Source organism: Phacochoerus africanus, chromosome 13 (assembly GCF_016906955.1).
Source record: "Phacochoerus africanus isolate WHEZ1 chromosome 13, ROS_Pafr_v1, whole genome shotgun sequence".
Classification (NCBI taxonomy): Eukaryota; Metazoa; Chordata; class Mammalia; order Artiodactyla; family Suidae; genus Phacochoerus; species Phacochoerus africanus.
In genome coordinates this window covers 49,695,297-49,718,980 of record NC_062556.1, presented here as the reverse complement: position 1 = coordinate 49,718,980, position 23,684 = coordinate 49,695,297, and the positions used below count along the sequence as shown (strand labels likewise).

Genomic DNA, 23,684 nt, shown 5'->3' with positions numbered 1-23,684 from the left:
AATGATCTCTCAGCATGAATAATGTAAGTGCACAGGAAGAAAAGGTAAAACTAAAAACATGATAGCAGGTGATGACTAATACAATTTGTATTTGGCCTTGCACTATCTTTTAGTAACTTGTCTGATCTTCCTTCTGGGCCCAGGTTTGAGAAATGGTGCCATATAATAATTTAAAGCTCTAACTGCAGAAATAAGGTTTGCTTCTCCATACGGGATTTGTATGCAAGGGTCAGACTGATCTTTTTTTTTTTTTTTTTTTTTTTTGTATTTTCAGTGCCGTACCAAGGCATAGGGAAGTTCCCCAGGCTAGGGGTCAAATGGGAGCTGTAGCTGCCGGCCTACAACAGAGCCCTCGGCAGTACTGGATCCTTCACCCACTGAGGGAGGCCAGGGATCAAACCTGTATCCTCATGGGTACTAGTCGGGTTCATAAACGTTGAGCCACAATGGGAACTCCTGGGTCAGACTGATCATTAGCAGAGAGACACCACATGACTACTGTACCTGTGATTCTTGGAAGTCAGGATCTTTAACTCCCAGGAGTGGGGAAGAAAAGATAAAGAATGAAGAGGGAGACGGAAAAAATACAAAAGAGAATGACACACATTCAACCCACCCTGCTGACATCAGGACAGTCCACTTGCCATTGCCATGCCAAATACCAGCGTGGCACTCTCCATACCCTTATGGCCACACAGATCTGATTTTTAGGTGTCCAGAAACCAGAGGAAAAGGCACATTCCAATCATCCCTTCAATCTGGATGTCCGCCTGCAGCATCCTCCCCCAGCACCTTCGTCCATGCTCACCGTCCCTCATGCTGTGCTAGGGGCCAGGAGTCAGGCACCGGGGGCCTTCGGAAAGATGGGGGAAGGTACTTGGTGCTTCTGACACCACGGAGCTCCAGCAGGAACTCCTCCACACCCACGACCCTGCCCTCCTAGCACCAACACAAAGAGGTGGCTCCTCACCTCTGACTCATGCCATGCTGGCCACATCCTGGAGGTTTTCTTGAAACAATCAATCTATAAATCAGAGGCTGGTCAATTATAGCCTTAAATGTACACCAAACTGATAGAGGCGGGAGGATGTACTTAATAAATCTGGGGACCGCTTACCAGTTACTGATATTGACCTGACGACTACTGCTGCACCACGGATGAAAGATCAAGCACATCGGATCCCAAGGGGGAAAACCACCTACCTCCATTGGTCCTATTTGGTTGTTGATCTGGAGTCTGGGCTTGAGGTGAGTAACACTGTTGCTGCTGGTAATTATTTGAAGGAAAATACTGGGAACTGGGGCTCCTCCTGCACTCCCGAATGCTGGAGAAAGTCTGTGAATGGGGAATTCCTCTTTGGAAAGGTGAACATCTTGGAAGACGAGGCTGCGGTGGTGGCAAGTGATCAAATTCCTCCTCGTCCTCCAGGCTGAACCGATCATATTCTTGATCACTACACGTCCCTTTTTTTCCTGAACTCAGTGACACACTGGAACTATGTCTCGACACAGATGCTGAAGTAGAAGCATAGTCTTGCCGGAGACCTAGTAAAACAAGAAGAAATGGTATTATCTTAGGAGGCATTTCAGTCTGGCTTAATCACTCAGTTGCATTTAATCAAATGTTTGAGGAAAATCTGTGCCACACACATGACTCACACGGATGCCCACTTTATTAAATCCCGAGAAAACAGATGCATTTACCGACCAAACAGACATCTAATATTAGACTGTTCTGTTTTGGAAAAAGATTGCCCTAATTTCAGTGAAGATTAAATACACCGCTACAGTTCATCAATCAATGGTTGTCAGTGTTCCCAAGTGACGCCTTCTGAAATCTAGAGAGAGACTCAGGAAGGCGACTTAGGAAAAACCATTCATCATCATGATGTGTAGGTAACTGTGAATCAGACAAAGAAGCAAATTGCTGCCCAAGTAGGAACCTCTCCTGTTCCCCACCCCAACTTTTAAAAAGTATTTTCTAACAACGTCATTTCTCTAATTCTTTGTTACTAATATTAACTTTTTCAAAACACATGACACTTCAAAACTTCAATAGTCTGGGTCATCCTAAATGACAGCCATCTAAAAATAGTCAAACCAGAAGTTTTGTTTTATTTTTCTTTTTAGGGTTGCATCTGCGGCATATGGAGGTTCCCAGGCTAGGGGTCAAATGGGAGCTGCAGCTGCCGGCCTACACCGCAGCCACAGCAATGCCAGATCTGAGCTGCACCTGTCACCTACACTGCAGCTCACAGCAACACCAGGGCCTTAACCTACTGAGCGAGGCCAGGGATCAAACCCGCATCCTCATGGATACTAGTACAGTTTGTAAACCACTGAGCCACAATGGGAACTCCCAAACTAGAATTTTTTACTTATTTATGTCATTGCCAATCCACACTTTTTTTTTTTAGGTAGTCTATGTCTGACTACTGGGCTTCTGAGACTGACATGGAATCTTTTTAGCCATATATATTTTCAGAAGGAGTTATTACTAATTTTGCTAAATAATGATATAATCATTTTCCCCTCAAAATGTACCTTATTAAATCCTGCATAAGCATTACAATGTTTCTTATAGTAGCCTTGCCTAATTCTGAAAGCAGGAAATTGTTATGCTTAAATGCTACTTGGCCTGAAAAGATAACTCCAAAATATGCTTATCTGTGATCTACACCTGCTTTTGCCTTTTGATACCTTTAATACCCTTGAAGTAGTTCATGCTCAAGATTATGTGCTGTTTATTGCAGAACCAGTAATAAACTGTCCCATTCCAATTCTCTCCTCTCCCATAATTATGTATCTTGAAAAGTGTATAATGCATTTAAACTGAATTTTTATTAAAATAACTACAGACTCACACACAGTTCTAGGGACTAACAGAGATCTTTTGTGCACTTTGCCCAGTTTCCCTGGATGGTATCATTTTGCAAAATCTCAGAACAGTAGGACAAAGAGGATACTGGCAGTTACATAAGCCCACCGGCTTTGGATTCTTCCCAGTATTACCTGTGTATGTGTATATGTGTTAGCCTTAAATTTTATACAATCCTATCACCTGTAGGATTATATGCCAACCATGAACCAAAAACGGAACGTTCCAAAAGTCCCTCATGTTGCCCTTTTATAACCACATGCACCTCCCTTCTGAGCTCTCTCACCCTGTTCCTAAGCCCCAGCAACCACAAATCTGTCATCCATTTCTAAAATTTTCTCATCCCAAAATGTTATATAAATGGAATTGTATAATTTATGGAATTATACAATTCCATTATGTGTTTATATATATTTCATATTTATATGAATTTTATATATTTATGTATTAACACATATTTATATATTTTATATTTAGATTTTTATATCTATACATTATATATTCATATAAATTTATGTTATTTGAATTATATATTCATATAAATTATATATATTTATATATTTTATAAATTTATAAAAATGGAATTGTATGCAATCTCCTGGGATCATCTTTTTTCACTTGGCATAATTCCCTGGAGGTTCATTCAAGACACTGCAATTATCAAAATCCATGCCTTTTCCTGCTGAGATGTACCCCCTGGCAAGGAGATACCCCAGCTTGAATAACCGCTCACCTATGGACAGCCATCTGAGCTCATTCTGGCATTTGCTATTATTATAAATAAAGCTGCTGTGAACAGTCATGCACAGGTTTTTTGTTTTTGAACACAAGTTTCCACTGCTCTGGGATAAAGGCCCAAGAGTTAAAATGTGTTGGGCCTTATGAAACTGCATGTCTAGTTCTTTAAGAAACTGACTGATTCTTTCCACAGTGGCTGTACTGGCAGTGTCTTTACATCCATATATTGTGGCCAGAGTATGTCCTAAAACTTTATGATGGTCATGAGTGTGTGAGAAGCACTTACCTGCTCCACCTACAAAAGTAGAGTGGTCTGAGAGAAAGGACAGAATTATCTGCCTATTACCTGGGGGGTGGGGGAGAAGGGGGGGAGGAATGCTTGAAACTTCCCCACCCCCTTATATTTCAAGTAGAAGCCTCTAGTTTAAACAGGTGTCTAGTTTAAAAAGAGGGACATACTTTCTTCTTGCAGACGAGCCATGATCTGAACATCAGTGAGGTCCTGTAACTTATAGCCCATGGAGATAGAATCGTCCTCCAATTCAGAAGTACTCAGCTCACTGTCTATGGATGACTGGGGACTAAGAGGGGAGCCCCTGGATGTGTAACCTAGAAACAAGGAAACATGTTTGTTATTTAGTCTAAAAAACCAACCTCTGTAGGTGCTTCACGGTTCATACACCAACAGTCAGCACTTCATGGCAACCTCCAATCAAAACACATCCGGTGGTTGAGTGGATAATAAAACAAGACCTGTCTCTATTTTTTTTCTGTTTTCATAAACCACCAAAAAACAACCAACACGCCACAGTGCTCGGACACTCTAATATCTTCATGTATTCATAATTCATATATTTAAAAGACCCATTTGTTTCTTTTTTCCAAATTCAACTTTCACAAAAAAAAGTCACTTAAAAAATTGGTGAGAGTTGATTGTAGTAAATTTTATGTGTTTTTTTTTTTAACCACCATAAGACAAGAAAAATCAGTAATGCTAAAGCTTAAGTATATACCTAAAGGCATGATATAAAGATACACAGCCTATACACTTTCAATTAATAATCACACATGCTTGTCTCTGGTAATTACTACTTACATATTTTAAACTAAACTTCAATCTGGTCCATTTTTAAAACAGGTACAAACAGTAGTGCTATTCATGGATGAGAATATCCCACACAAAAGATGCACATACAGGGAAGCAAATATAAAACCTTCAGGATTTTTTTTCTTTTAGGGCCACACCCATGGCACATGGAAGTTCCCAGGCTAGGGGTTGAATCAGAGCTGCAGCTGTCGGCCTAAACCACAACCACAGCAACGCAGGATCCGAGCCACATCTGCGACCTACACCACAGCTCACGGCCACACCGGATCCTTAATCCACTGAGCAAGGCCAGGAATCAAACCCGCGTCCTCATGGATACTAGTCGGGTTCGTTAACTGCTGAGCCATGCTGGGAACTCCGAAACCTTCATAATTCAGAATTGTCAACAGGAGACTTGCAGTCACTCGTGAAAGTAAGAAAGGAGTAACGTTTGAAAGATGAAAGTATCTAGGGAGAAAAGTCATAGGAATGGAATCACACCATTGCTGAGACACTAAGGAAATGGTGAGACCGTCATCTCATAAAAGGCTACTCTATTTTTTTTACGTAGCCCTGACAGCAAAAAGCTATGAAAAAAATTTTAAACAAGAAGTCTTATAATCTTGAATCATAAGGAACGGTACCTGTACTTGACAGTCACTTTTACAAGCACATTAGGCATTTGGAAACATAATTACATACACATGCATTTGATAAAGAGGGCCGACTGCATCCTGTACACAATTAAAGGCAGATTAATGGTGTTAAAGTACAAATTAGCTTTTTTCATACCCGAAGGAAGCATGCAGCCCCCTCCCCATTTTAATAAGATTACTTTCAAGCTTTTCAATGAAAGGTGGATATTTAAACTGTGTTTAGTGACTGATTTACAAAGCAAGCAGCTAGTCAAGAAGTTGAAATATTACCTGTTCTTTCAGGTGTTAGTATTGCTTTGCTTGAGGTTTTAGAGAAGCTGGGAGTATTAATGCCATTGCTATAAGGGCTGAGTCTTGCCACAGGACTATAAGGAAAAGCCAGTGAGACATTTGAAGGGAAGAGACACCGCCATCGGCTAGCTGTCACAGAAGCAGAAAACAAACAGCAGCAGTTAGCGATACAGAAGCAGATGTTGATTTGTCAGAGGGAGAAAGGGAAGAGGTTAAAAAAAGGAGACAAAGCAATTTTTCATTCTTAACTGACTTCCATTTAGCTAAGAGAAAAAAAATGTAAAAATGGGCCACGTGTGCAATAGGGTCCTGTTTTATACCTTCATTAAGAACGATTGGCATCAGCTCGATTACAGTCACTTTTGTCCATATAACAACGAAAATTGGTTTTTAATTTCCTCATTACAAATGTTTGCTATTTTTCTCCTATTTTAGAATAACATAAAATGTTAGTGTCAAAAGAACTAAAGGAAACTTGTGTTTAGAATTGTGGGAAACAGTTCTTAACATTAACTGTTCATGGTCCTCTATTTTTTCCTAATGTTTGTTTTCGACCCACTGAATACTAGTAAATGTTGATCAAAAATTTTTTATGGAAACTTATTCTGGGAAGACAGAGGAAACTTAAAACGACTACTGCCTTTTGGAATGGACTTGAGTCCAACACAAGGTTTATGGAAAAACGATCTACAAAATCACAGAAGGGTATATACAACCAAAACGTAACGATAGTTATTTTAGGTAGCAGGGATGGGGATAACTGATAATCTGCCAGACTTTTATAAAAAATATTTTCCAAATTTTCTGCATTGATCACTTATTACTTATGTAGCTTTTAAAGGTAAGATTATACATATTACTACTTTAATACTATAAGGAACAAAAAGGAATTTCACTTGCAAGGGGACGATGATCTAATTCTCCAATTATCTCACCTGGTCTAATTAATGTATTTCCCTCCCCCAAGTTACCAGCCCCTCTGGAGCTTGCGATTACAAAAAGACCCTAAACTGTAAAAACATGAGTGAGTCACTCCAAAAATCACTTATTCTCTCTTCCCAGGATACAAATTACTGTACTAGTCAAAAACCACTTTTCTAAAAAGCAATCTCTTAGACGTGTCCTAAGCAGGACAGGAGGGAATAGACAAAAAATATAAATTAGGTTAAGCTTCACTTTGAGCAATAACTTCATTATATTTGCTGGAAATTTGACAAAACTTGAAGAAACAAGTATAAAAAGGACTGCTTTGAAATGCACTCCCCAGATCACTTTTAATGAGCGATGCTAATGAGCAAACAGCTAAAAATGGGCAGCTGGGGTGGAGTAAAAGACACTGGGCTGTGGACAGGCAAGAAAGTAATAAGCTCTGATCCTGGAACTGGTAAGATCCTTGCAAAAACTAGCACCAACAATTTTTACAAGAGCAAAATGCCTCCTGTTAGTTCAGCAAGAATTCTTGAGAAGGAGGACTATCCCATTCAAACACTATAGAAGAAATGCCTTTCCCTTATGCAGCTGAAAGAACCAGTGGAGGAAGCTACATTCACAGTGATGACACTTCAGAATCCACAAGGTTCCATGAAGATTAGTCCCTGACACCAGTCACATCACTTATCCAATATCCAGTTCCCTGTGGGTAAGCAGTCCTTCCCAAGCTGCACCAGAACTGAGACAGCTGGCCCTCTCGGTCCCCAAAACTCCATACCCGCAAACCTGATCCCAAAGCACACTGAAAAATAGGGGTTAATAGGCACCACACACTAGGTAGCTCTTCTCACATCTCCAGCATTACTCAAAGTTTCTCATTAAAAATTCTGTATTAAAAAAAAGATCAACAGTTCTTTGTGACTGCTAACTTGCTCAACAGATGATGTTATTTTATACCAGTGTGATCACTCGCCAGGCAAATTACAGTGACTGCGTGTTCTCACCCACAGATGCAGGCGACAACGCATCACAACTAAACAGCATTCATTCCTCCGCACAATGGCTACTGTGACCTGGCCTCCCAGCACAATGGCACAGTGATTGTGGCTATGACAGCAAGATCCTAACTATGAACACAATTAGCATCTATTGCCGGAAAGAATCCTCTACATTGTCCTTTGGCCTGGAGGCTTTTAAGAAGAGGGAGGAGATTTATTGCGGAGGGAGGCAGGCTGACAAAACAACGTTGCTGTGTTAGTGCAGGAGGTTGTGGTGGAGGAGGAGAGGGGAGAGGAGAGGAAGCCATCGCATCCTAGTCATGCTTCACTTTGTGGCTGGAGGATTTTAAGAACAGAACTGTTTAACAGGATACAGTTTCATAAAGAATAAAAACAAGCAAAAAGAACTTTCAATAGGACAGTTCTGTTTCCTTTATTTTTTTTTTTTCTTTTTAGGTTGGTACCCTTGGCATGTGGCTAGAAGTCCAATAGAAGCTGCAGGTGCTGGCCTACACCACAGCCACATCAACACCAGATCCGAGCCTCATCTGTGACCTACACCACAGCTCATGGCAACACCAGATCCTTAACCCACTGAGTGCAGCCAGGGTTCGAACCCACATCCTCATGGATACTAGTCGGGTTCGTTACCAACTGAGTCATGATGGGGAATTCCTTGTTTCTTCCAATTAATTAATTTAATAGATTTTCTACATATAAGGATGTCAAATTTGTTGAAGAGCCTGGTAATGATCAAATTGCCCCTAAGAAAGGAGTAAGACAATTTCTGATAAAGGAGAAGATGGGTGATCACCTTCTGAGCAGTTAAATGTGCCTTTCCTCCATCTGCAAATAAAGGGCTTCTCCAACTCGGATCAAAGGTATCATACCGGGCAAGGCTTTCATTCCCAAATCCCTAAGTTAAACTTCCTCCTGGGACACCTCTGCCTGCCTGCTCTCTGTGGTCCCACTGCAACTTTCTTTGTCAAGACCCTCCCCGTCTAGATTATTGCAACGTATTCCTTGACAAACTCCCGGCCACCAACACGGCCCTCAGCAAGCCTGCTCTGGGCTTCACAACCAAGGGTGTGTCCGTCGCTGATTATTTTAACTGTGCTGCTCTCCTCCTTTTCAAAGCAGTGCAGTAGCTTTTCATCAGCGCATCTGAAAGGTAGGCCAGACCACCTCGTACCCTCATCCACTGCCCACATCCCGAGTGTTTCTGAAACTGCCTTGTTAAGAAGACAACTGGTGTTGGTTAACTTTCAACTTTGCCTCCTTCTGTCTAGTAAGCATGTTCTATTGAAATAAATGTGACAAAGCACTAAGTGGTGGACTTAACTTTCTGCAAGAAACTACTCTGAGTGTCTAATGGTCTATTGTTATTTTTTTGTACACCTTCAAAGTTGTTTAACTTAAAATAAATTACTGTTATCTGTGAAGCCATTTTTGTACATCCTTAAGCAAAGTATGATGCCCTCCTACAAAAGAATCAATTGATACATGCTACAGTGATGGTAATATCACGAAAAAGCATAAAGGATAGGTAATGGGATTGGTTTAAGAAAGAATCTAAATTTTTTTAGTTTTCCACATTAAAAATTATTAACAAAAAAGGTCCCAGGAACAATGATATTCCTATACCATCTCCTACAATGCCTTTATCATCTGTGCCAAGAATCACAGTAAATATAGTAAATATTCAAATTTCTGTTGAATATATATGTAAATGTATACACCCATGTATATAATCAAAATATAACTTAAGAATGCAGTATGGCTTAATTCACATAACGGGAAAGAGAGTAACTGACTTAATATGAAAATCTTAGTGATAATCCTCAAAAGGACAGTATTGCATCAAGCTAAAAGAGTTCAAAGTAATGCAATACACTTATCTATTCTAGAAACAATCATTTTCATACTTTCCCCTCATTATAGACAGAGCCAGTTCCATACCTAATACAATGTCTGAAACAGAGCATATAATTGATAAATGTTGAATGTGGTCAAAATCTTGGCAGGTTCACTATTTCCCCATTTCAAATCATTCTACCATTCCTACCTTGACATCTACATGATTTTGTCAAATTTCTTTAACTGAATATAATTATGCTTTAGTGTATCTTTGAAGACAAGGGTGAATCTAGACATTTTAGACCAGCCTGAAGTTCAATGAAGACCTGTCACCTGTGTGAGCACTTTCTTAATACTTTACAGTAACTGCTGAGTTGCTGAACTTTATGCACGTGACTCTTCCGGTTTCCAGCTAAATGACTTTATATCACCAATGGCTAGGACCTGTGAGCAGAGTTAACGGACACATCAAGATGAAACAAGCATCACCGTCTAGACAAGCTAGTTCCTCATGATGCCGTGTTACACAGTTAAAGTGAACGATTGTGCCAGGACCACTAGCTGGCAGTAGACTATGCAAGATGGCTATAAAACTTGGTCAAATTCTTGATGCTCCCATGTCTTAAAGAAATCATATTGAAAACAACTAAGAGTGTATTTGGTGGAATTTCTATACACTCTACTGTCCATAATGCAGCTCTGAGTTGGTCTGAGTGGGGTGAGGAAGTCCTGGGGGCCAATACTAGCTCTTTTTAGTAAAAGCTTCTAACAGTACAGCTGCATTTCTAATCAGATGCTATGGTCTGAATTTCTGTGCTCCCCTGCCCAATATTCATATGGTGAAATGCTAACCCTCAAGGATGATGGGTTAGTAGGTGGGCCCTTTGGGAGGTGCTTAAGTCCGGAGGGTGGAGCCCTGGACAGGAGTAGTGCCTTATAAAGAGGCTCCTGTTAGATCTGCCAAGTGCAGGTACCAGGAGAAATCTGCAGCCTGGGAGGGGGAAAGGGCCCTCATCAGACCATGCTGGCTCCGTGAGCCCTGATGTCCAACCTCCAGAACCGTGAGCCAACACATTTCTGCAAGGGGTCTAATCGGATCTCAGCTGCCAGCCTGCACCACAGCCACAGCCACGCCAGATCTGAGCCACGTCTGCGACCTACACCACAGCTCATGGCAACATTTCTGCCATTTATAAGCAACACAGTCTGTGGGATTTTGTTGTAGCTAGAAAACAAGCCCTATTCTGCCTCTCTCATCTTTTTCTTTCCCCCTCATGTAAGAATAAGACTCTAAAAGGCAAAACTGCAGTTTGCAGAGACTACAGCTCACTCTAACTGGCCACATCCTGTTAACCTGTCTCCCACACAAAGCAGTGATGCAGGACCATCACTCAGAGGGCTGGAATGACTCCAGCAGTGTGAAGAAATTAGTCTAAAGCAGACCTAGAAATCTTTTCTTTCTCCAGTGTTTAATAAGCCTAACGTAAACTCATTAGCAGCACATCTGAGCTCTGTTCTACCAAAATTCACAGAACTGCCCTCTAAGTCATAGCTTTTGTTTTAGGGGTTTTTGTTGTTGTTGTTGTTGTTTGGCTGTACCAGCAGCAGTGAAAGCTCCCAGGCCAGGGATTGAGCCTGCACCATGCGGTGACAATGCCAAGATCCTTAACCCACCGCACCACAGGAGAATTCCAATAAATTAGAGTTTTGTATCTCCTTGCTTGTAACTCTTTTTGGCTACCCAAATTTATATTCTCCATCATTCCCTAAATTATAATCCACTTTGAGAAACTGGCCAATTATCTGTGTACCCCTAAGCAAAAAAAAAAAACAAAAAAACAAACAAAAAGTCAAATGCTCCAGAACAATAATTCAGACACCCAACCTTTATAGACCACATCCTGATTGATTCCTTCATTCAACATTTGCCAACAGATACCAAAAAAATTAAGGTCAGTCTCCTGTGGCTATCCAGATCCCCTCATGGGCACATTCAGCACAAAGTTCTTTCCCTGCTCCACAGTCATCCTTGGAAATCTGCCTGGCCCCTGTGCTTTAAAGTGCATTTTTCTGTTCATTTGAGTAGGTACCCACCATGGCATCCGCCAGTTGCTACAGATACTGAGAGAGTAAAATTTGGTTATTAGGAATCCTCCCCTCCTTCCCACTCCAATTTCTAAAGACCAACTAGCGCAGAAGACAGGCAACGAACATGAGTATAATGGGACCTAGGAAGTGCCAGGACAGCATGAAGTGCGTGCAAAGTGAGGACAACAGTCAACTTTGAAGGGATCCAAAGATTTCGCCAGAAGACGTGATGTGTAACATGGCCCTTGAAGGCTGAGGAGCTCACCTCCCAGGATACAGTGCATTCAACATATTCACTCCCGATAACACGTGACGCTGCCAGGAGCCGAGGAGATGCAGGAGGCCAAGGAAGGGAACTAGCCTGATGGCACAGTTCCTAAGGCAGGGTTCCTAACCGAGGGAAAAAGAGCCTACCCGCCGGCACAGTTCTGAGGGCAGGTTTTAAAATAGGGAAAAGGGCTTACCTGGCGGCACAGCTCCAAGGGCAAGTTCTAAAAATAATGAGGCTCACCTGCTAACCCGACAACAATGGCAATAATAGCAAAATGAAGGCTTTGCACAAGAGTGCAAAAATAAAAATCGCTTCCTGGAAAAATCAGTCTTTCCTGTTACTTATTATTCAGTCTTTTTTGTTATTTGTTTGTTATTCTTTGTTATTTTCTATATTGTTTTGTGATTCAATAAAATTGGAACAACAAAAATTGGAACAGTAATAAAATAGTAAGAGCTTCACCATGGTGAAATTCCCCCTATTCAGATCTAATGTAAGCAAAAACAAAGTGTTCATTGGTTACAGGTAAGAATAGGTTTTAGAGTTAGGTAATTGTGGAATGTACAATAGGTTAGCATAGGTTAGACATACATTACTCCTGATGGGAAAACATAATAATTTTGCTTTTAATGAATTTTGTAGGAGGCTTTTAAGTTTTAGGAAATTAAGTTGCTTTGATATAAAAAATATTTTCTCATAATGTCCCCTGACCACAACACTTTAAAGTTAGTACCCCAGGCTTTAATCTAAAAAATGAGTTTTTGTAAATGTCCAATTCTTGTGCTTGTGACCTTTCTAGTTGTTAAAGATTAGCTTAAAACAATAACGGGTGGTGCTTGCTAAGAGTAACCACAAAGCGTTTTGTACCGAATCACCTTATTTTCATATAACGTTTTTTCCACATGATGTTTTGTACCCATGATGTATTATATCCATTAGTTTTAATTAAAATCCTTAGAACACAATGTATATCTACTGTACAAGGTAATCTAAAAGTTTAACCTTTAAAAATACGATCTAAGCACTGTGATGTAAGTTACAGTTAAGCTGTCTACATAAACTGCTACCTATGCTAATAAAATTTGAGCAGCCCAGCACCCTGAAAGAAGGGACAAAGAGGCTGTCTCCGTGTGCATCCGCCAACACCGTCCATCCCTGCAGGAATACCCTGGCTAATGGAGCTGGACTCCGGCATGATGCCATGGAGGCACGAACAAGCCCTGCACATTCAGGGACTGGCAAATGTTAGGACCACAGCTTGGGACATACGGAGAAGAGTTAGGGCTGGAGAGGTGGGTAGGATCCGTTTCTGCGCTGTCATATACAATACTGGCTTTAATATTCAGTGTTTTGACTTTGAGCAAGTTGTGATCGGATATGTTTTTTATGATGATAGAAACAGACATATAGATGATGGACTAACTGGGCAGAGACTGATGACTGGGGGACCAGTTAGGAGGCTTCACAGTAGAGTTAGTGAGACAGCACAAGGTATGGAATTAAAATCTTAAGAGAACATTGGCTGAGAACATGTTAAGCCACATCTGAGCTAACATGGAGATATCTGGTGACCCAATGAACAGAGAGTGGAGAAGAGGAGGAAGCCAAAGCTAACAACATGGATTCTAAGAAACGGGTGCCATCCCCTAAGACAGGAAACATGAGATAAATGTCCCTAAGTGAAAGAAAAAAATGAATTAATTCAAGATAGTTATAGGACATGCCCATGTGCTGACGTCCAGTAAGGAGTCAGAATTCAGGAAAGAGGGCGAGAGAGAAAGAGAGCAGGGCACAGCAGGGAGTAGGTGTTAGATAAAGCCACAGGCATGGATGAAATCACCCAAGGAGAATGTAAAGGAGGAAAAGGGAAGGGGCTACGGAAGGAACATTCAAGAGTGGGGACAGGGGGAGTTCCTGTCGTGTTGCAGCGGAAATGAATCCAGCTAGGACCCATGAAGATGTGGGTTTGATCCACTGCCTCGTGCAGTGGGTTAAGGATCTGCAGTGTAGGCTGCAGACATAGTTCGGATCCCACGTTGCTGTGGCTGTGGTATAGGCTGGCAGCTGCAGCTCTGATTGGACCCCTAGCCTGGGAACCTCCATATGCCCCAGGTACAGCCCTAAAAAGCAAAAAAATAAAAGAGCGGGTACAGGAAGAATTAGTAGAGGAGGCTGAGAAAGGTGATGCAGAGAGAGGCTCCAGGATCCGTGTGCTTGGAAAGAACAAAGAAAAGGAAATGTTTCAACCCAGAAGTGAGAGTTAAGAGTGGGAATTACCACAGAGAGGTTCTATAGGATGAGGCGATAACAAGGCACTGGCTAGGACAAAGGGGTCATTCACGAGAGCAGATTCAACAGAGTAGTTAAAGCAGAAACCAGTTAAGAGGTCAAGCAGATAGAAGATGAGGAAGAAGGCCTGATTCTTTAAGAGACTGGGCTATAAAAATAAGAAATGAAACTCACAGGAGAAGAGTTTTCAGGATAAGGGAGAGCTGTAATATGTAGAGAATGAGAATGGACCCTATGGAGAAGCATCTGCAGCAAGGGGAGAGTGCTGGAGTCCGATCCCAGAGATCAGAAGGATGGGACACAGGTGAGGTCCCAGGAAGAGGTGACGTAGAGGGGACAGCCTTGGAAAGGGAGCACTGCTTCTTCCTCTGAAACAGGTAGGCAAAGACAGTGGGAATAGAGAGAACACTGGAGACAAGGGTGGGTTTTGTGGCCCCTTGTCTGTTTATCAGAAGGCAATTTACACGCTGAGAAGGCAGAGGCCTTTTGTGAAGCTGTAACAGCCTGGTCACCCCTGGGATGAGTACAAGTTGTTGCCTGCTGTCTGGAGAGCAGGCCTCTGTAGCAATACTCATCTCAACAGGCAGGCCCCAACAAACACGAAGACGTCAGCGAGCGTCTGTTTCATGAGTCTCTAAAGGGCACTTATGTCCTATTGGTCTAGGTTTAGATATTGGGAGTGTGGGGGTCACATTACTCGAGGAAATGTCAAAGTGGCCAATTTTGTCATTAAAAAGTCAGGGGAAGGGAAAAAACCTAGCAACCGAAGGTTATTTGCCACCAGGAGTTCTAGAGATCTAGGGTAAGATCTTGGTAAGAAGAGTTAGATTCGCCTCTGGAAGGGCTAGACAGTGAAAGTCGGAGATCACAGCAACAGGCCAACACAGGAATTGGCAAACATCTTCTGTAAAGGGCCAGCTAGGAAACACTTTAGGCTTTGCTGTCCATATGGTCTCTGTTCTAATTCCTCAACTCTGCCCTCATTGCATTGAAGAATCACAGACAATATATACATCAACGAATACAGTTCTGGGCCAACAACACTTTGTTTTTGGCCACACCTGCGGCATGCGGAAGTTCCCAAGCCAGAGACTGAACCCCCAGCACAGCAGCAACCAGAGCCGCTGCAGTGACAATGCCAGATCCTTAACTCACTGAGCCACAGGGGAACTCCAACATCAATATTTTATTTATATACACCAAGAACTGAATTTCAAAGAACTTATGGGTCATGCAATATTATTGTTAATTTTTTCTCACCACTTCACAAATGTGAAAGAGGTCATACAAGAACAGGCAAAAATCCAGATACGACCATACTTTGCCAACCCTTGAACTAACATACATATCAGTTTTGTAATGTTCCCTCAGACAAATGCATAGGATTAGAATTCTATTGCAAGGGTACACTGGGGATTGAGCATAACAATGGTGGCCAATGGCATACTTCTTTACTGTAATTTTCCATAACATAATGTAATAAAGACTAACACAAGACTAAAAAGCCACTGGGCACAGAGTTCCAGTCTCCATCCTGCCACAGGCTAATTCTCAGATCTGAAGCAGATCAAGGTAACATCCTAATGCTGCAGAGCTCTTCTCAGAAAAGAAAGCATGTCTGTCTGAGGGTAATATGCAGGGCTGGGATGAGTAGAAGACAGAAGTTTGCAACGTGAATTCACAAACTACAAAGCATTTTTTAAAGACAAAGACGGGAAAGTTACGGCAAGTTGTGGCAAAGAAAAAAACAAAACCTCACACATTTCCCAGTAAGGAAAAATGTCCTAGAAGCTAGGTGGGAGAAAAGAGAGTGCAAAAATGACCCACTTTTCCTAATACTGAGGCAGTTTAATTTAGCTTCTCAAAATGATGGGCATGCTTTTCACGTCACATCTCGCCTAGACAGTTTCACAGTTGTCTCCAACTCGGAGGCAAAGTCTGAACCTTGAACTTTCAACGGTTTGACCAGGATAGGTCAAGAGTCCTCACTTATTCATCCAAAGACTATCTCAGAGGAAACAAATGTGCCAAATGACACATTTTTAAGAAATACGGTTTCCTGAAAACCACAGGCTCCTATCTCTGACCCTTCAACAATAATGGTCTTTAAGAAAGAATCTGGGAAAGGAAAGGAAAAGGAAGCAAGGAGAGATTGACAACCGTCCAAACCTCCTGTTTTTATTCTTTTACACAACAGGTAGGCAGGCCTCTGTTCTGAGCCAAATTAGAGGAATCAACTACAAGGCCCTTTACACCACCAGTTACAGAGTGGTCTCAGGCAGGATGGGAGATATCAGCTCTTTTAAGACTCTCTATTCTCCCTTATAGCAGCAGGAACTTGTATCCAGACCACAGCATTCGACCCAAGCCCACACACCACCAGGCAGAAGCCCTTCATTTCATAAACCATCCTCTCTGTATAAACGCCCTGGGTGATATTACATCTTTACACACCTACAGCCTGCAGAAATGCTGGGCACATGGATGCTTAGACTAAGCTTAAACAAAGGAATTAAGAACCCTAGGCCAAGACACGACTTCGTAAGTTCACGCTTAGAAACCCTGACTGCACAGAGGTGCAGCTTTTGTGGAATAAGTTTACAGGAGGGATGCACTGCTGACTTGGCTCCAACCCGTGCAAGGCCCCTGGGAGTTAACACATGGCTTGCAGCTTATCTGATCCACTGTTTTTATTGGGTAAATTTGAGTAGCATGAATTTCTCCACAGCTCTTCACAACTTGATAAATAAGCATATGGGATCCAGAAGGTCCTACACCTATTTTATTTTACTTTTAATTTTTTTTTTTTGGAGGGGGGGGTCGTACCACGTGGTTTTTTTTGGTTTGTTTTTTTTTTTTTTGGCTTTTATCTTTTTAGGGCCGCATCCACGGCATATGGAGGCTCCCAGGCTAGGGGTTTAATCAGAGCTGTAGCAGCTGGCCTACACCACAGCCACAGCCACCCCAGATCCGAGCCGCATCTGTGATCTACCCACAGCTCACACCAACACTGGATCCCCAACCCACTGAGCAAGGCCAGGGATCGAACCCGCAACCTCATGGTTCCTAGTTGGATTTGTTTCCGCTGTGCCACGATGGGAACTCCTACTATTTTAAAACAGGTATTCAGAGTGCTTTTTCCCAGTTATACAAAGTAAAGAGGATTCGACTAGTATACACTTGCCAGTGGATTCATATGAGGAGAAAGGCTAAAAGAGCTAGTAAATGATGTCCTTAATTTGTATTCTTAGGGACTGTTTAATCAGAGTAAGTTAGTCATCACTCCAAGTCTCTCAGTCTTCAAATTACAGCTGGAAAAATCCACTAGGTTAATTTGATCTTTTCCCACAGGTTCAGTTCATTCAGCCTATGACAGCAAGATTTAAAATTATGATGTTTTTTATATATATATATATACACACACACTCCTATGATGCCAAAAAATTATAGATACTCAATATGTAAACTTCCAATTATATTCAAAATGTAGTAAGTTATAAAAACATGACTTATGTACCACCTTTAAGAAACATCTAACAAAAGAGTTCATTTACCCATATAAATAATGACTAGAGCTAAGTAAGAAAGTCACTTATGTTAGGATTAAGTTTTAAAATACCTTAAGGTTTGAAAGTAAAAGATTGTGTATACACCAATGATTGGCAGATAAGTGATTAATACTGTTGAGTAAGAATTACAAAATTTCACCATGAAGGAGTATTATTTAATAACATTTATCCCGTAGGGATCAGAGTTTCATAATTATTCTTGATCTGAATTTCACCGTTAAGTCATCTCGCTGGTTAAAGCGTCTCATCCTCATGATTAAGGCATTAGACCTTTTCTACATCTCAGACCTTAACCTGTCCTGAGACCACAAGCTGAACGCTCTTCCCTCCCGGCTACTACTGGGGCCTCCCTGGGTTTTCTCTAACCAGGACAACGGTCTAAAAGTAAAGCTGGAAAATGAGCATCCTGTGGATCGTCAACTTGTTGCCACTTAATCACTGGTCACAGCTGAAGATAAGCTGCCAGCTTTAAGCACACATGGACCAAACCCAGTGTGAGCCAGGAGTGGAGTGAGCTCTACCTCACACGTCATCACTGTCATCAGACTTCCCATCTGCAATTAATAGGAGAGATGAGAAAAATCTAACTTTAGTAGTGATTAGACTTCGAAGCCATGCTTAAAAATTCCCTTGTACAGGAGTTCCCATCTTGGTGCAGCGGAAACGAATCCCACTAGGAACTATGAGGTTGTGGGTTCCATCCCTGGCCTCACTCCGTGGGTTAAGGATCCAGCACTGCTGTGAGCTGTGGTATAGGTTGCAGATTTGGCGTTGCTGTGGCTGTGGTGTAGGCCAGCAGCTGTAGCTCTGATTAGACTCCTAGCCTGGGAACCTCATGTGCCCTAAAAAGACCAAAAAAAAAAAAAAAAAATTCCCTTGTACATAACATCATTTTACCCTGAGGCCTGACTGCTATGACTTACATCAAATTTGAGGACAGTGAAAATGGCCACAGATATGAGAAGAAGGCCTATGTGCAGGTAATATCATAACCTATAAAGAACAGGGAAGAAGAGTGACCTAAGAATCTGTCAAGGCTATGATGTCCTCATGTGGACTGGGGACAGCTGCTCTTGGTTTAGACTACAGCGCCAGTGTAAGCCGTGAGAGCAGCCAGAATAACTTCCAAGTTCCACACTGCAGTAATGAGATATGTTAAGAAGACGCTACAGAACCTAATTCAATGCAGAAATAGGCTAGGTAAGCTCGTGTCTCAATATAGTTGGTTCCCCCTCCCTCACTGAAACTAGGGTAGACTAGGTAACTAATTAATCTTCCCACCCTTGACCATGCAGAGTGTGGAAAGAATCCAAGCCCATTATGCCAACAGAAAGCACGGTAAGTTCCTGAATAAAAGAGTGATGGAAATGGAATTCAGACCATCCTCCCTATTTAGCATCTCCTGGACAAAGGGATACAATGTGTGTTGCCTATATTCCAGCCGCAGAAAAGGCCTCTGACTTACTTATCTTGCGAGGTGGTAGATGATAAATATATAAACAAAAGAGTTTTGAAAAGGCAAAAACTTATTTTGGCCCTAAAATGAACCACTTCCATAATTTTATTAAAATAGAAGATATGGTGTATATACACAATGGAATACTACTCAGCCATATAAAAGAACCAAATAATGCCATTTGCAGCAACACGGATGGAACTAGAGACTCTCATGCTAAGTGAAGTCACTCAGAAAGTGAAAGACAAATACCATATGATATCACTTATATCTGGAATCTAGTATATGGCACAAATGAACCTTTCCACAGAAAAGAAACTCATGGACTTGGAGAATAGACTTGTGGGTTGCCAAGGGGAAGTGTGGGGGAGGTGGGATGGACTGGGAATCTAGGGTTAATAGATGCAAACTATTGCATTTGGAATGGATAAGCAATGAGATCCTGCTGCATAGCACTGGGAACTATATCAAGTCCATGATAGAAGATAATGTGAGAAAAAGAATGTGTATATACATGTGTGACTGGGTCACTTTGCTGTACAATAGAAAACTGACAGAACACTGTAAACCAACTATAATAGAAAAATAAAAATTAATATTCATTGATATTTCAAAAAAACCTGCACACAGAAGAACAGCCAGATCCACAAAGGTCTAAAACAGCCAGATCCACTTTCCAGGAGTTTCACTTTGGAATTTGGGGACAAGAATATAATTAGTTTTTAAGTATAACTTTACGTAGACAAACCAACACCTGCCTGTTGGCATCTGACTCTTCACAGTGAAAAGGTGCAACATTTGGCACACGTTCACACTTTTTATTCCACCCCCATCTCTAGATTTGACAGTTCTGCTTCTATGCGGTCAAGGTTTATTATATTTTTCTTCTTGCCATAGCTGAGCTTACAACAACTTTAAGGTGATCATTGGATGTTAAGCCACATAAACATGTGATTTCAGTGTGCTGGTGTTATCTACGCATCGTTAACTAGAGAACTGAGTATTGTGAAAGGACCAAGGCATGGAAAATAACTGGCACTCAGACCCCAACAACGAGGGGAGGGACATCACAAGCCTTCAGGGTCGACTCATGCTCTTATTTCATCTCTCTTGGCTTCTCCTGCATTATCTCAGGGGCCAGTGTTTTCTAGATCTCATGGATCTTCCTCCTGGTACTTTTCCCACTATTAAAACAGGGTCCAGAGCGTAAAAATTTCTACATCTTTGCAGATCCAAAAAACCTCTTCCACTTGTCTCCACAACTTAGTGTTTGCCTGGGTACAAAATTATAGTCTGAAAGTAACTATGCCTCAAAATTTTAAAGACAGTATTTTCCATCCAGCAGCCATTATTATTTATGAAGTGTCTGAGTTTCTTTACTGCTGTAAATAACCTACTTCCTCTGAACATTTTTAGGGTTTTCTCCTTAATGCTGGAAAGTAAGAAAATCATCTAAGATGTCTAGATGTGGATCTTTTTACATCTTAGTTCATGCTGAGGGCTTGTCTTTTTTTCAGCTCATAGAGATTTTCGTCTGTTATTTATTCTTTCTTCCTCTAAAGTGTTTGTTCCTGCTTCTAAAACTGTTACAGATCAGAGGCTCTGGATCTGTCCTCCACGTCTCCTAACTTCTCTCATATTTCCTCTCTTTTGGGAAATTCCTCTAATTCTGACAAACAATTTGGTTCTCAGCCCTCTCCCTTATTTCAGTACTTCCAAGGAATTAAAAATGACTAAAAATAGTAATAATTTGACGACTGCTCTTCTCAGCAAGCTGCTCGTTTTAAAGATGTTTTACTCTCTTGAATCTGAGCACACTGAGTTCTCTATTCCCCTAGTCTCTTTTTTTCTACAAAGTCGGTTGATCCATTTATTTTGTTCTAGTTATTAGTTTCTGAAAAAAGCAAGGGAGACTTGGTTGCTGGTTCCTTTTTATGAATCCAGATTAAGTTAATCTGAATAGGTAACTAGCATGAGTTTCTTCCACACCAGTATAGGTATTACTCCCAAAAGGCCTCTAAGAAAACTGACCACAGGCACCACATAAATAGGTGGACTATGCCATGAGCAAGCTTCCCAGAAGTGCCTGGACATGCAGCAGTGGAGCGGGTGAGGTCCCAGCGGCACAGAGGAAGGAGGTCTTTATGCTAAAGGTGGACGAGCGAGGGCTTTAGAAGGGCAGCAACACTTCTCCCACCCCCTGCTCGGTCTAATGTGGATACCAAGACACCTCAACCTCTGCTTCTCACTCAGCCATGGGAATCCCACGCTTAGTCTGACTAAAAATAGCGATCCGGTTTTACCCAGAAGATCAGACATCCCCACCACTGGCCATCATCATCTTCAGCACATACAAGCAACTCCTCCTGCCAGGAAACCCCTTTCCTGATCCAGCTTTCCTTATCTGAAAATGCTAGGAGGATAGAAAGTCACATGTGATCACACGGTGTGTGCACTGAAAGTACGTACACACATGCCCACACACAGGATGACTAAAACCCCAATTTCAAAAGATTGATACTTTTACACACACATCATAAACACACAGCTACAAAATGACAAGCACTCCAAAATTCAAACACAGGCAACTTGTTACCACACACAAGTTTAAAGCTCCATGGAGTTCCCGTCGTGGCGCAGTGGTTAACGAATCCAACCAGGAACCATGAGGTTGCGGGTTCGATCCCTGGCCTTGCTCAGTGGGTTAAGGATCCAGCATTGCCATGAGCTGTGGTGCAGGTCACAGATGTGGCTCGGATCCCACGTGACTGTGGCTCTGGCATAGGCCGGTGGCTACAACTCTGATTCGACCCCTAGCCTGGGAACCTCCATAAGCCACGGGAGCAGCCCTAGAAATGGCAAAAAGACAAAATAAATAAATAAATAAAGCTCCATGTATCGTAAATAAATGAGACTATCAAAACCTTATATTTTCAAGGTAAATTAAGCATCATGAAGACTTTGGCCACATTTTAAACTACTGCTTCTCGGGAGGTAACGTAAGAAAATTAGGATAGGCATGACAGAAGCAGGAGAAAACATTTCCAAGCTTCACTAAGTTAAAAAATCCTCCTTAAAAAACACTATAGAGCTGAGCTTTACTCACATTCCAAAGAATTCCTAAAATCACTATTTCACCCTCCAAGTTTTGCCAGATTGCAAAAAAGGTTGTCTTAGAAGACAGTTCACACAGTGCCTTGTAGCTTTCCTGTCCAAAGTCATGCACACTTTAGTTTCTCAAAGTGCTCCACTTGCTCACGCTTCCTCCCTCTCCACTTCCCTCCACTCTACTCCCACCACAAGGGCCTGCCGGTTCCTCTTTCCACCAGGCTCGTCCCATCTCAGGACCCTCCCATGTGTGGGCCGCGGCCCTGCCCTGCTCTCCTGCAGTTACCCACTGAACTCTTACTGGCTTTACGACATGTCACATCCACAGAAAAGCGTTTCCTGGATATACCCCTCAAGACTCAGGCCCAAGAGCATCATCATGTTTTTGTTGTGTTATGTTTCTGTCTTTTTAGGGCTGTGCCCCCCACATATGGAAGTTCCCAGGCTAGGCAGGGATCAAACTGGAGCTACAGCTGCCAGCCTACACCACAGCCACAGCAACGAGGGATCCAAGCCACATCTGTGACCTACAACAGAGTTCACAGCAACACTGGATCCTTAACCCATTGTCTGAGGCCAGGGATGGAACCCGTGTCCTCAGGGATACTAGTCGGGTTTGTTACCACTGAGCCACCACGGGAACTCCTCATCACACTTAACAGAAAAGGAAAAAAAGGAACAAGAGCTGCTATCCATGTCATCTGTCCTTGTGCCAGATTGCATGCTCCAAAGGCCAGATACTGAGTTTATCCTGCCACCATACCCTTAGTCCCCAGCATTGTGCCTGCATCCAGCAAGCACTCTAGACACTGACTCCATGATTTAGCATCTGACTTATCTCTCTGATCAAGGCCTAGTGGTTCAGAAAAGGTGTCTACAAATTTTTGCATTCATTGTTTCATAGCGGTTCCAAGAAACAGAAATAAAATAAACTTCTACTACCATCAAAGTAAATGCAATCAGTCATCAGAGGAATGTGAAAGTAAACAACCGCTTTGGGAGACTCTCTATTGTTTTATTTTTTTTCTCATGGGAGTAGGTGTGGAAAGTAACATAATGTCTCTTCTATCAAAAGAAAGCTTGGTTACTCCATTTTGCTCCTGTCACCCTCCTACTCCCAGAGACCCCCCACCTTTCCCTTTTCTCCCAGTAACAATTTGTTTCAAATTAGCCAACAGAGAAGAATGTGCACCCTGACCTGACCAATGGGAAGGGGACAGGTACGTCACCTGAGTTACGGATAAATAGGGAGGGTGTTTTCTTCTTTGCTCGAGCTTTTTGAGCACCTGTGCCCTTCTGCAGAAGTCAAGAGCCTTGTCGAGATCTCTCCATGTTCATGTATCTCGTTTTCCCACACTGGTGATCTGAGCCATATCCCAACAGTAGGTAACTCAATAGCATGTCAATTACATATTCTTTATAACAAACATTATGGGAGTTCCCACTGTGGCCCAGTGGTTAACAAACC

At 41.9% G+C, this 23,684-nt stretch overlaps 1 protein-coding gene across 2 annotated transcripts in view; it reads right to left on the bottom strand.

Annotated features, from left to right (window-relative positions):
* SLAIN1 (SLAIN motif family member 1) overlaps nt 1-23,684 on the bottom strand; it is a 77,332-nt gene that overhangs the window by 16,489 nt on the left and 37,159 nt on the right. Inside the window, exons 3-5 of one of the 2 annotated variants that reach the window (XM_047756035.1) lie at nt 5,630-5,779; nt 4,076-4,225; nt 1,204-1,545 (exon numbers count right to left, since the gene is read on the bottom strand). In XM_047756035.1, the coding sequence (XP_047611991.1) occupies nt 1,204-1,545; nt 4,076-4,225; nt 5,630-5,779 (642 nt within the window). The remainder of the gene's footprint in view (nt 1-1,203; nt 1,546-4,075; nt 4,226-5,629; nt 5,780-23,684) is intronic. The other variant, XM_047756036.1, reaches the window with a different exon arrangement.